This window comes from Vigna umbellata, chromosome 8, assembly GCF_029865625.1.
Source record: "Vigna umbellata cultivar VRB3 chromosome 8, Vumbellata_1.0, whole genome shotgun sequence".
Classification (NCBI taxonomy): Eukaryota; Viridiplantae; Streptophyta; class Magnoliopsida; order Fabales; family Fabaceae; genus Vigna; species Vigna umbellata.
The window spans coordinates 13,658,816-13,672,820 of record NC_142172.1 but is presented as its reverse complement, the minus strand read 5'-3'; the positions used below and the strand labels follow the sequence as shown (position 1 = coordinate 13,672,820).

At 35.9% G+C, this 14,005-nt stretch overlaps 1 protein-coding gene across 1 annotated transcript; it reads right to left on the bottom strand.

Annotated features, from left to right (window-relative positions):
* Positions 1 to 1,612: 1,612 nt before the first annotated feature.
* On the bottom strand, positions 1,613 to 2,329 carry LOC148194049 (zinc finger protein GIS3-like). The gene has a single exon (XM_088097095.1). It carries the CDS (start codon positions 2,327 to 2,329, stop codon positions 1,613 to 1,615), a length of 717 nt encoding a protein of 238 aa, XP_087953221.1.
* Between the last annotated feature and the right edge of the window lie 11,676 nt (positions 2,330 to 14,005).

Genomic DNA, 14,005 nt, shown 5'->3' with positions numbered 1-14,005 from the left:
ATAAATGAAGTGGTTGAAAGTTATATTTAAAATTTAATTTAAGTGAATAAATATTTAATTGGTAGTAATTGTATAGTACAATATTCTAGTGGCATATTAACACAGATTCAACGTATTTTTACACATGATATCTCTTTTTTTAATATAAATACACTATATACATACACAAATTGTTTTAGTAAGATCATTATAATTAATTATAAAAAAACTAATTTGGGATATAATTTATGTTATTATCAAATTTTAGTACAAACTTCAGGGAAAAAATAAATATTATTACGTTTTTTAGTATAATTTTTTAATCAATCTTTGCTTAATATTGATTTATAAAAACTATAAAAAATAATTTACTAATTTTACCAAATGATAAAATAAGTTTGTCTAATAGTTTATAATAAAATCCACTAATAAATCATCGACCATTATAAATACATTAGGGAAACCATTTAGATATTTGGAACATATCTCGAATCAAGAAAGATTTATAGGTTTAATATACACATGTCGATTTCCCATCACCTATGACCTTTGTATGACATGATATTTTGTAAATAAATTATGTTATGTGTACCTTTCTGTTACACTAAAATAGTATAAGTTTTAAATATATTTAAAAGTGGATAAATTTATAAAAATCTCCATTTAAATATATTTCTATATCATTTAAAATTTATTAAAAATATTATGTAGTTATTTTTAAAAGATTAAATACGTGGTTATCGATCTGCATTTTAATTAAATAATGAAGTTACTTTTTATTTGAAAAAAATAATAATTTAAAAAAAAGTGTTTTTTTACTAATAATATCAACTACAACACTGAAAATAATAAAATTTAATTATCTACATCTGAATTTAAAAATATGAAACTATTTCTACATATATGAAAAATTATAATTTTTTGAATGATATCATTATAATAAATTTCCAAAACAGTTTATTTAGGGCAATAAATTTTAGTTCGTTGTTAAAAATAAAGTACACATTTTTGTTTTGTTTTTTAAACTATTTTTTTAAGTACAATTTGAAATTGATTTGTAAGTATAATTGTTATAAAATAATTTAGAATTTTTTTTTTCATTTTCATTAAAAGTTTAATATTAATCATTTGGGACTTATTACATCACTTTTAATATTGTTGAAGTTATATTTAAAGAAAAATTACACGAACTTTTTCAAAAAATTACTTATAGTATAATTGTCGTTTAAATTTCGTTACAAAGTTGTCATGAAATTCGGTGTATTAATGTTAGTATGATCACACCTAAAGTAATACTTATTTATGATTATCATTATTAACTATTTGGATTACAAACTTTTAAGCGCAAAAGATTAATAAAAATAAAATATATTTTAATTGATATTTTCTTATAATAAATAGACAAAGAACAAAAGAAAATAAAGAAGTAAATGATATATTTAACCAATGTATAATTTATATAGTAAACATAATAATAAATCATTACAATAACAAATGTGATTACATCTGTATATTGAAAGTATTTGAGGTTACATTTGTTATTGTGAATAAACATGAAAGATAATATAACATTGATACCATAATTATTAATACATAATCTAAATTTTGAACTAGATAAACCTAATCTTCAAACTTAAAAAGGTTGGTTCCCAATATTATACTGATTTCTCATAAGGCCACTAAGACTTGGACGAGGCATGGTAGCTCCATTAGTTGGATCAAACGGATGAGCTTGGTTATGTTCAAAACCAAACCCTAATCCCCTATGGTATACATTTTGAGGAGCTTCAACATTTAAGCCTCCAAGGTTGGCCATACCAAATCGTTGCCCTGAAGTGGAGGTGTTGTGTAGCCCTTGATTTCCATAGCTAGGTAGAAATGGCCATGGCATGGTTGACATTTGAGTCATAGGGTGCATGTTAGTCTCGTAAAAAAAGGGTATCGGAGCACGAAAAGGGTGTTGATGAGCCATGGTTGAATAAGGGTACATATGAACACCAAGTCCAAAAGTTCCCATATCAAACTCTCTATCTATCCTTGAGAGAACTCTTTCACGTCTGTGAGCATTTTGATGCCCTCCTAAGGCTTGAGAGCTTGGAAACTTTTTGTTGCAAAACTTGCATGAGAATTGTCGTTGCTTTGGCACAATCAATTGATGATTAGGGTTTTCTATTAGTTTTGGAGAATTGCAAATGGGCATGGATGAGGACTCACCGACCATTTGGTTATTGCCGAGACTCATAGATAGCAATAACTCTGAATCTACAACTTCAGGAGAAGATGTTTCCTCCATCTTACGCTTCAGTTTTCTTCTCTCATCACCACCTCTAACAAAGAATTCATCTGACATTGTTTTGATAAACTATTTTCTTAAGAACATGTATAGTTAAGAACTTTTTTTTGTTGGTGTTATGTGATTTTGGAGAAGAGGTATTTATTAAGAGATAATTAAATATTACATTTTGTATAAAAAGAAATTTATGTGTTGGATAACATTGCACATTAATAAATTTAATTATAAGAGAAAAAATATATAATTTAAAAGGCCTTTTTAAAAGTCAAATTTTAAATTTAATGCATTTTTCAAACTAAAAATAATATAATATAATTATTTTTTTCCAATATTCTAAATTAATAAGAATATTTAATATATCAATTAATTATTTACAAGCATTTGGAGATAAAAAGTCAAGTTTGAATTGTTGATAATTCTTTTTATAGGTTTATTTTAATATTAATCCATGTTTTGAATCCATTTCATTTGTAGCCATTCCTTCATGCAAACATTAAATTATACTTTGACTGGATAAACAATACAAGCATGATATGTTTTATTTTAAGCTACTTATTCACAAAAACAGAATGAGTAATTGAAAACCAATAAGCTCATTAATGTAAAAGAATGTATAACAAACAGTCTAAAAAATAATTCTCAACAATTCATGATTTTTTAACCTTGATCTTTGTAGTAATAATTAATTGATATATTAAATATTCCTATTAATTTGGAGTTTGGGAGAAAATTAATTATATTATATTATTTTAGTTTGAAAAATGCATTAAATCTATAATCATTTTAAGTTGACTAAGGATCGACCTTGTGGTTTAGTAGATGTGATTATAGGATAAAAAACAACTTATGCCCACAAATATTTGTAGTTAACATTAACTTCCAAATAATTTAAATAGATGTAAATATCTTTTTACTCATTGCTAAATCAAGGCAATTGTCCTATATATAGGTAGTTGTTATTACCCAATTTAGTGAATTTGATTAAGTTTCAAAATTTTGTATTTTGGTTAGTATGATTGTGTTGAATATTTCACTAATGTATTTGTTTGTTTTTAAACCATTTTAAAAAAATGAATAATTTGAAACTAAGGTCAAAATGTATTTGAAAACTATTTATTAAATACTTTTATAATTCGAATATTGAAAATTTTAAAAATGTGTTTAACGGATATATGCATAAATGTAGGGGAAATGTAAAACAAATATTTATGGAAGACTCTAGTATGAGTGAACTTGTGTCGTTGGTTATCTCTACATATATATACCTTATTAATTAGTCAAAAGTTTTGTTAAGGAAAAAATGAATTTGAATTCTCTGTATATATTTTTTGTGTTATTCCTATACTGTATCTTTAAAATAAATAAATTAAATTAGTGTACTTTAGTAGTATAACAGATGAAGAATATCATAAAAAAATCTAGCAATGAGTTTGAATTTGATATAATAAGAAACATGAATTATAATTTAAAAGTTTTTTTTATAAATATAAAATACCAATACATTTTAATTGTTTTGTCTTTGAAAACAAATTATTTTAAAGAAAAGGAGAAAGAGAACAAAATCATGCAAGTTATTTTTATATGATGATCTCTACCACTAATACTATAAGTTCTTAGAAATTATCAAATTTAAGTATATCTTAGTGTGTGTTGTAATACTTTTTATTAATACTACAAAATTGTTTATGTTTAATGTAACATTAATATTTTATAATATAGAATTAAATATGTTTTTAATTTATAAAAATTTAAATATAAAATTAAAATTCATTTCAAATTTTGATACATTTTAGTTTTCGAAATTTAAAAAATAAATGAATATAATCATTTTAATTTAATGATGTTATTTTTTTGTGTTAAATGACATTTTAAGTTGAAAATGTTAATAGTTTGACAAAAAAAAATTAACACAATGATTATATTTATTATTTTTAAAGTATAAAGACGAAAATATGTCAAAGTTTGATATACGTATAAATTTTAATTTCATGTATAATTTTAAAGACTAAAAACATAATTAACTTTAATATATATATATATATATATATATATATATATATATATATAATTATGTTATAAAATATCTATATTAGTGTTTTCTTAATCTACTTTCAAATAACTATCTTTCTCACACATAAAAACATACTTATAATAAGATTAAAAAACATAAATAAAGTTAAGAAGAACTATACTTATAATATGATTAAAAAAATAAATAAAGTTAAGAAGAATTAGCTATCGAATTAAACATATAATAAATAATAATATTATAGAAACAACCACAAGTTAAGACTATCAAAAGTTATCTATCACATTACCAAGATAAATATATGTGTATATGTATATAATAATTGATGATTTCCAAAATACTAAACTTTAAATTCAAACTGAAAAAGATTAACAGTACATGTCATAATATAAGGTTTGTCTAACCATTTAAATACTGTGGTACACATTTTATTTATCAATTTTCTATGATAAAGTAGTTTTTTACACATTTTTTCTATTAAGAATTAATGATATTTCATTTCAACTTAATATTAGAAATTTTTACAACTTCTTTCACCTTATACCTTCTTTGATATGACTCAAAATAGAAGAAAGAATGTCAATGAACCTCCTAATTTAATAATAACTCCTTACTTCATATTTATCAATATCTGAACATCTTTTAATTCAATCCATAACATAATCAATAAGTCCTATTATCTTAAATTTCAAACAAAATATTCTACAGAAAAAAGTAATTCCATTAAAGTTTTATGGGTCTAAGTGTAACATTGAAGTAGGAGGTTATAATTTTATTGTATTAATTTACGTTAGACAAAATAACTAATGTAAGTTTTCATCGAACCTCACTATGAGACCCTAAATAATTAGCGGTAATAAATTTCTATCACATCAAATTAATGTACACTGCATCAATGCTTATCCCATTAAAAACCCACTCCCTAATCTGATACAGTCTCTGCCATGCACGGAAAACCGCGCCACATCATTTCTCTGAAACATTAAAAACGCACTTTGCACCACATGCACACACGCCACCTGTCGCGGGAGAAGCTTCCAGTTCAGAATTTGGTGTGCAGGTGTCAGCTTGGGAGACGTTCATTCGAACGAACGTGAGTTAACAAAACTGGATTTTGAAAATCTCTCTCTCACCTGCACGCACTCATCTTCTACCTCTGAAACCAACCCTTCATTTTTCTCCAACTTCTCTCTAGAACCTCCCAACTTCTCTCTACTGTAAATCTCACGCCTCTTCTCCGATCAACTTGCAGCACCGTAGGAACGTTCGCCCAACTGCAAGCTACCAACTGGACCGAACAGTTTCAAAGGCTGAAACTGGTAAGTCTCTTTCAAATGCTTGTCCTTAGGTTTCTGGAAAACCAGGGTTGTAGTTGCATGCAAGTAGGTAGTCTAAGTGTTCTGTTTTCTGTGGTTAGATTTGTTTTGGAAGAGTCAAGAACATAAGCGTAGTTGGACGAAGCCACTTTTGCATCTAGGACAAGTTTGGTTGTCAATCCGGGTAAGGGAAGCTTATATGTTTAATTTATACTTGAATGTGGTATGATCTGATTTGGATGTATGAAAAAGTATGCATGTTGATGACTGAAATGCATGTATGCAGTATGAATGCGAATGTATGATGTATGATGATTGAGATGTATGATCATGAACATGGATGCTTATGTTGTATGAAGTAAATCCGTATGATGATGTTGAATATGAAGTAATTGGAATGAATGTTATAAAGTTTATAAATTGAAAATCATATGAATTATAAAGTATAAGTTTAAATGTTGGAAATCTGAAATCTGTTATGGTTGAAAAATCTGAAACGTAAATCACTCTCTATGATAAATTACGCTCGTCACCGTACGGTCTTATACCGTTCGGTTTCCCTGAAAATAACTTAGAATGGAATTCTTTCATTTGGGAAGAACTCTGCTTGAGAGCGAGCGTCCCCAATTAAATGTTTGAGCGTTCGGTTCAGCTCAGCTGTATATAAATACTTTACACTTTAAAATATGTAACGTTCGGTCTTATACCGAACGTTCGTTCTAAACAATGCTCGGTCTTAAACCAAGCATTCGTCCTAAATAGCGCTCGGTGTTAAACCAAGCGTTCGTCCTAAAGAGCGCTCGGTCTTGTACTAAGCGTTCGTCATGATTGATTCTTGGTCATCTACCTAAGGGTTCGTTTTAATGAAGTGTTCGGTCTTAGATTGAACGCTCGTCCTATCGTTGATTCCTTAACGAACGTAAATAGCGTTCGTCCAAATACTTAATAAATGTATATTGTCGCGTTCGGTCATTGACTGGCAGTCGACCTCTTTTGAAACAAAAGGTTCCTAATGTAGTTAAGTATTCTGCTTGATGTATCTTCGTCCAAGAGGAGTCAACCTGTCCTCTTGGTACTTAAAATATTCTGAAAATAGTCATATTATTCTGGAGTCTTTCTGATTGTTAACGAGTTCTTCTAAATCTGGCTTTTAACGTTCGTCCTCTTCCTTCAGAAAGTTGAACGTTCGTCCTTTTAAGAGAGTGGAACATAGAATGAAAATGTTATGAATATGAAATATTAAGAGGTGTGAACACTATATTAAATGATTATACGATTATGGAATTTGAACGAGCGTTCCATGGAGGAACGTCTCTTATATATATATTTGAATATTAAATTTGGTAAAGTATGACTGTGGATAAGCTAGGTCAGGCTTGGTCCATCCTGATATTCCGTGACACTCATCTTCACGTAGAGGAGAGTAGTTCATGTGTGGGAATGGCAGGAGGTCCTTAGTCCATAAGTTAACATGGGCGACGTAAGAACGGACTAACCTCGAGTGACAGCTGATTAGGTGTATCCCGGTTACTACATCACTCGGGTGCGAGGACGCCTGTAGCTACACGGTTTCATACAGTCCGGACGGTCGTCTTATATATATATATATATATATATATATATATATATATATATATATATACACACACACACACACAATGTTACATGATGATATATGTTAAACTATGTGATTGTGTGGAATGATATGTTCATTGTATGTGTTGATGTATATCTTAAATTATATAAGCTTACCCTTTCGTTTTCCTTGTGTTGTCCATTGTATCTGTACGTTCGTCCTGTCTTGCAATGATCATCCGTGTGGATGTGAGCAGAAGGCGAGGCCACTCTGGAGGACGTCATTGAAGAGGAAAATCTTGTCGAGGTGGAAGTCAAGGCCGAGCCTTAGACCGCTCGTTTACTTTTCAGCTTAAGTGTTAGTTTATTTTGACGTTCGGCTGTTTAATTTTGTAAAGCCGTTCGTTCTAAATTCTCTGTATACGCCTTATGCGCGTTACTTTTGTATTGAAGTCGTTCGGCTCTAGAACTTCAATTATGTTTATAAAGACTGCATTGTTTACTGTTAATTGTAATTAATTCTGATTTATGGTAATTACTGTATTTTGGGATGTTACATTAGTGGTATCAGAGCAGTTTTGTTCTTTTAAGGACACTGTAGGTTATGAGTGCACTGTGTTTTTGCTGTGTGCTTATTGTGTGTTTAATGAGTTATTGTTTTTAACTCTTGAACATTATTAACGATCGTTTTTCTCTGATCCAGAGAAATTAATGGCGCCTAGACTCCCTCCTCCTCCGCAACCGAACGAGTCTGATACGTCCAGCAACACTAGGTTGTTGGAAACCGTGGTTGAAAGACTGCATCAACAAAACACAACGTTACTGGAGCAGAACGCCACACTGATGCAGCAAAACCAGGCCGCTATGCAGAGTTTGGAGGCCTCTCGTGCCAACTCTGAAACAACCCAAAGGCAACTAATGGAAATCCTAGCGGCAACCAGAGGTACGCCTGGAGCGTCCTCTTCCAACGCTGCCCAACCTGCTGCTGAGTGGAGTTTGGAGAGCTTTTTGCAACACCATCCAGCCAAGTTCAGTGGGAAGTGCCTCCCTGATGAGGCCGATCAGTGGCTGAGGGACATGGAGAGAATTTTTAACGCCAAGAGATGCCCAGATGAGAACAGACTGGCGTTCACGGAGTATTTACTCACTGGAGAAGCGAACCACTGGTGGGCGAGCGTGAGAGCAATTTTGGCAGACGCTCGACGTCCTATCACTTGGGAAGTATTCCGTAGTAAGTTTTATGAGGAGTACTTCCCTGACAGCGTCCGGTTTGCAAAGGAGGTTGAATTTCTACAACTGGTTCAAGGCGGGATGTCTGTTTCTGAATATACGAACAAGTTCAAGCACCTTGTTCGTTTCAATACTATGGCCACCAGTGAAGAGTGGCAGTGCAGGAAGTTTGAGAATGGACTGCGGAGCGACCTGAAGGTTCTAATTTCCAGTTTATGTATACGGACGTTTCCTGCCATGGTTGAGAGGGCCAAAGTTTTGGAGAAAAATATGGCAGAAGCGGAACGACACAAGAAGCAACAACAAGCAGTGAGGGGACCGATCATCTCCAGAGGCAAGGTTAGTCAAAGAGGAACTCCGTACGCTCGTCCGAATCAACAAACCAACACACGCGGGTCACAAGCACTAGTTCCTGCCGGACAGTCTGGGCAACACGGAAACGTTACTTGTTTCCAGTGTGGAGGACCACATTACCGGTCGTCATGCCCTCAGCTAGTGGGAGGAAAGCACTGTAATCGTTGTGGGAGGAACGGGCACTTGGAGAACGAGTGCAACATGGGTGGACGGGCAGTGATGAGGCCACCAAATGCGGGAAGGAATCAGCCAAGAGGTGGACGAGCCCAAGCAGTGGGACGCGTTTATGCTATAACTGGTGTAGAGGCAGCCAACTCAGGTACACTCATCATCAGTACCTGCTTAATTTATGGAACGTCTTGCTGTGTGTTGTTTGACTCTGGGGCGACTCACTCCTTCATCTCGAAGGCGTGTGTTGAAAAATTGGGTTTAGAAGTGAGTGAGATGTCGTTCGACCTGGTGGTGTCCACCCCAGCAGCTGGCAAAATTAGGACGTCAACTATGTGCGTCAAATGTTCTATAGAAGTGGAGGGGCATAAGTTTAAAGTGAATCTCATTTGCTTACCTCTTCAAGGTTTGGAGGTGATTTTAGGGATGGATTGGTTGGCTACCAATCGCATCCTTATAGATTGCGGCAGGAAGGAATTGATTTTTCCTGATGAAGAAGAGGAAGTGTTGTCAGTAACGCTCGGCCAACTTAAAGAAGATATTATGGAAGGCGCCAGCTGTTTCCTCATTATGACGCACGAAGACAATGAAGTTGGGAATGCGAATGAGGAACGATCGTCCAAGGTAGTGGAAAATTTCCCTGATGTTTTTCCGGAAGAAATACCGGGAATACCTCCCGTTCATGAAATTGAATTCACTATTGACTTGGTGATGACAACAGCACCCATCTCTGCTCAACCATACCGAATGGCGCCTGCAGAACTGGTTGAACTCAAAAAGCAGATTGAAGAGCTGATGGAGAAGAAATTTATCAGGCCGAGCGTATCACCCTGGGGAGCGCCTGTGCTCTTAGTGAAAAAGAAGGATGGCAGCTCTCGGTTATGTATAGATTACAGGCAATTGAACAAGCTGACCATCAAGAATAAGTACCCACTGCCAAGGATAGACGATTTGTTGGACCAACTGCATGGGGCAACGGTATTTTCTAAGATTGATTTGCGTTCGGGATATCATCAAATTAGAGTGAAGGAGGACGACATCCAGAAGACAGCGTTCAGATCTCGCTATGGGCATTATGAGTACGTTGTAATGCCATTTGGAGTAACGAACGCTCCTGCAGTATTCATGGATTATATGAATCGCATCTTCAGGCCGTATCTGGACAAGTTCGTGGTCGTCTTCATAGATGATATTCTCATCTACTCCAAGACCAAGGACGAACATGAAGAACACTTGAGGGCAGTGCTGAGCGTATTAAGAGAAAATGAGTTATATGCAAAGCTGTCCAAGTGTGAATTTTGGATGAAGGAGGTGCAGTTTTTGGGACATGTTGTGTCAGCTGGAGGGATCTCGGTAGATCCAGCAAAGGTACGAGCGGTACTGGAATGGAAGAGTCCACGTTCGGTCACGGAAGTAAGGAGTTTCGTTGGTCTCGCGGGTGTCAATACCCAATTTCGTCCGGATTATTTTTTATAGTTTTATTGCATTTTGTTTGTCACATATTTAACCTTTTTATTATTCATTTACCTATTTCTTTTTTAGTTCTATTTATTTTATCTTATTGTTTTTATTACCCTTTTTCTTTATTGCTTATTTTGTTTTTATTCTATCTCTTTTATTTATTTTACTTTTTTTTTCCTTTTATTTACTTATTTATTATTTATTTTTATTTTTATTTTCTTTTAATTCTTCGTTTTAATTTTAATTCTTATTTTTCTTAAATTTTTATCTTTTCATAATTATTATTAGTTAAAAGGTTTTAAAATTAAATTAAATTAAAAAAAAATATAAATAAAAAAAAATGAAATGAATCAAAAAAATGAGAAAAGGACAAATTGGCAAAAAGGAGGGGACACGATGGAGGAAAACGGTTTCCTGCTGCGAGGAGACAAACTGGTTTTGGGGCAGTCAAGGACAAGGCAAGTTTTGGAGGAGAGCAGGGTGGCAGACGCGATTTGGGTGCGTACGAAGTCAGTACAAGGATTTTTGGCACAGAGAAATGATCAAAAACACATGGAGAGAGAGCAGGGGGGATTGATTATTTTGGTTTTGGAGAGAAAGGAGAGGAGGATTGGACACTGCTTCTTCGGACCTTCATCTTCGATCATCATCCAGAGCATCCAGCATTTTTTTTTTCACCCGCAAAGAAAGAAAGAGGTCAGCTAGGAAGAAGGGGAGAGATCACCGGAGACGAAGCTGACAAAGGCAAGCAGAGCTCCAAGAGGTAAGTACACCTTGCTCACTCGTGTAGACATAGTCATGTAAGCTTGCTTGCTGCATTATTTCATTTTTATGCTTGAGGTCGCTTTGTTTGGGTATGTATTGTGGTAGGAGTCTTTCCCTTTCTCCATTCTACATTCTTACCGAAAACCTTCATCACCTTTTCCTAAGCACCCCTGCACATTGGAGCTCTGAAAAATTCCTTTGGTGTCAATCCGTTTCGTAACCACCGAGCATCACGAGCTCTCCCATTTTCCATAGCCTTCAGCGCCTCTGTTCACTCCAATCGACAATAAAATTGAATCATTAAGTGAGAAACTCACAGAGAACACCGCAAAATGAAACCAACAGGTGCCCGTGCTCTATTCAACCTTCACTTGCTTCAAATGAAACTAACAGCCAAACCAGATATTGGGACTAAGCCATCAAGCCTTCTCTCATCTCTAATCACCACCGAGGGAGTTGAATCTTTGAACGGGAAACACACGCACACAACAGAAACCATAAAGCACACCACAACAGCAGATCAAAACTTCTAAAATCCCAAACATTTTTCGGCATAAACACCGGTAGTGGTAGGTCCGACCGTGGTGGCGGTGGCTCTATCGAGGGCAGCGACGGCATGGCACGGGGACGCTAGAGTTCCTCCGTCGTGCGCGACGAGGAGAAGAGAGGGAGAGATCGGGGTGGTCACCGGCAACGACCTTGACGGCGACGCCCTGGCTCGTGGCTTGCGGCGGCCAACTTCGGTGGAGGCAGCGGCGTCGACGTTGCAATGCGTGGAGGAGCAACTCCTTTTGGTCAGAGAGAAGGAGACATTGGTCTCATCTGAGAGAAACGACGTGAGTGAGTGAATGAGAATGGGAAGGCAGAACCCCTAGGGGAATTCTAGGTTAGAAATCACCCGGGTGGGCCAAGCCCATAATGAACGCACGTTTTTCGGCCTTTTTTCGAACGTTCGTCATCTACCTCCTCTCCGAACGTCCGTCCGGCCACTTCTTGGACGGACCGTTTGGGTAACCATCTCCCCAACGAACGCTCGTCCACAACGAGCGCTCGTCTTTCAGCCTCGTTTCCCAGCGTCCGTTCGCCAATTCCCCAACGAACGCTCGTCCCACAACGAGCGCTCGTCCTTCAGCCTCGTTTCCCAGCGTCCGTTCGTCATCCCGCCTCATCGCCCAACGAACGCTCGTTCCAAACGAGCGCTCGTCATTCAGCCCATTTCCCAGACTCCGTTCGTCATCGCCCAACGAACGCTCGTCCCAACGAGCGCTCGTCATTCAGCCCATTTCCCAGCATCCGTTCGTTGGGAACGAACGCTCGTCCACAACGAGCGCTCGTCTTTCAGCCTCGTTTCCCAGCGTCCGTTCGCCAATTCCCCAACGAACGCTCGTCCCACAACGAGCGCTCGTCCTTCAGCCTCGTTTCCCAGCGTTCGTTCGTCATCCCGCCTCATCGCCCAACGAACGCTCGTTCCAAACGAGCGCTCGTCATTCAGCCCATTTCCCAGCATCCGTTCGTCATCGCCCAACGAACGCTCGTCCCAACGAGCGCTCGTCATTCAGCCCATTTCCCAGCATCCGTTGGTTGGGAACGAACGCTCGTTCCGAACGAGCGCTCGTCATTCAGCCCATTTCCCAGCAACCGTTCGTCATCCCCCAACGAACGCTCGTTCCAAACGAGCGCTCGTCATTCAGCCCATTTCCCAGCATCCGTTCGTCATCGCCCAACGAACGCTCGTCCCAACGAGCGCTCGTCATTCAGCCCCTTTCCGAGCGTCCGTTCGTCAGTACGCTCGTCCCCAACGAACGCTCGTCCCCAACGAGCGCTCGTCATTCAGCCCCTTTCCTAGCATCCGTTCGTCATCGCCTAGTGAACGCTCGTCCCCAACGAACGCTCGTCATGAAGCCTCCTTTCCCAGCGTCCGTTCGACGTTTCCACCAACGAGCGCTCGTCATCCACTCTCCTGTTCTAAACGTCCGCTCGTTATCTCCACGAACGAGCGCTCGTTATCCAAGCTTTTCGACTGACCGTTCGACACCCCTTTTTATTTATTTTGGCACCCCCATTTTGTTGTTTTTTTTATTTGCCTTTTTATTCATCTTATTTCATTTCATTTTATTTTATTTATTTCTTTTAAATATCCACTTATTTCAAAATATATATATAATAATTTTACTTATAAAAAAAAAAAAATTAACAAAAATATTTAAAAGGTATAGGCACATGTGTGATCGCACGCATCGTCCTTGTGCTAAAACCTTTTCTTCTTCTTTTCTAAAATTACAAAAAGTATTTAAAAGGTATGGGCACATGTGTGATCGCATGCATCGTCCTTGTGCTAAAACCTTTTCTTCTTCTTTTCTAAAATTACAAAAAATATATTTTAAAGGTTTAGGCACATGTGTGATCGTACGCATCGTCCTTGTGCTAAAACCTTTTCTTCTTCTTTTCTAAAATTACAAAAAATATATTTTAAAGGTTTAGGCACATGTGTGATCGCACGCATCGTCCTTGTGCTAAAACCTTTTCTTCTTCTTTTCTAAAATTACAAAAAATATATTTTAAAGGTTTAGGCACATGTGTGATCGCACGCATCGTCCTTGTGCTAAAACCTTTTCTTCTTCTTTTCTAAAATTACAAAATATATTTTAAAGGTTTAAGCACATGTGTGATCGCACGCATCGTCCTTGTGCTAAAAACCTTTTCCCTTTCTTAAGTAAAATTACAAAAATATGTTTTAAAAGGTTAAGCACATGTGTGATCGCACGCATCGTCCTTGTGCTAAAAACCTTTTCTCTTTCTAAAAAACAAAATACAAAAAAAGGTATAAAATCTTCA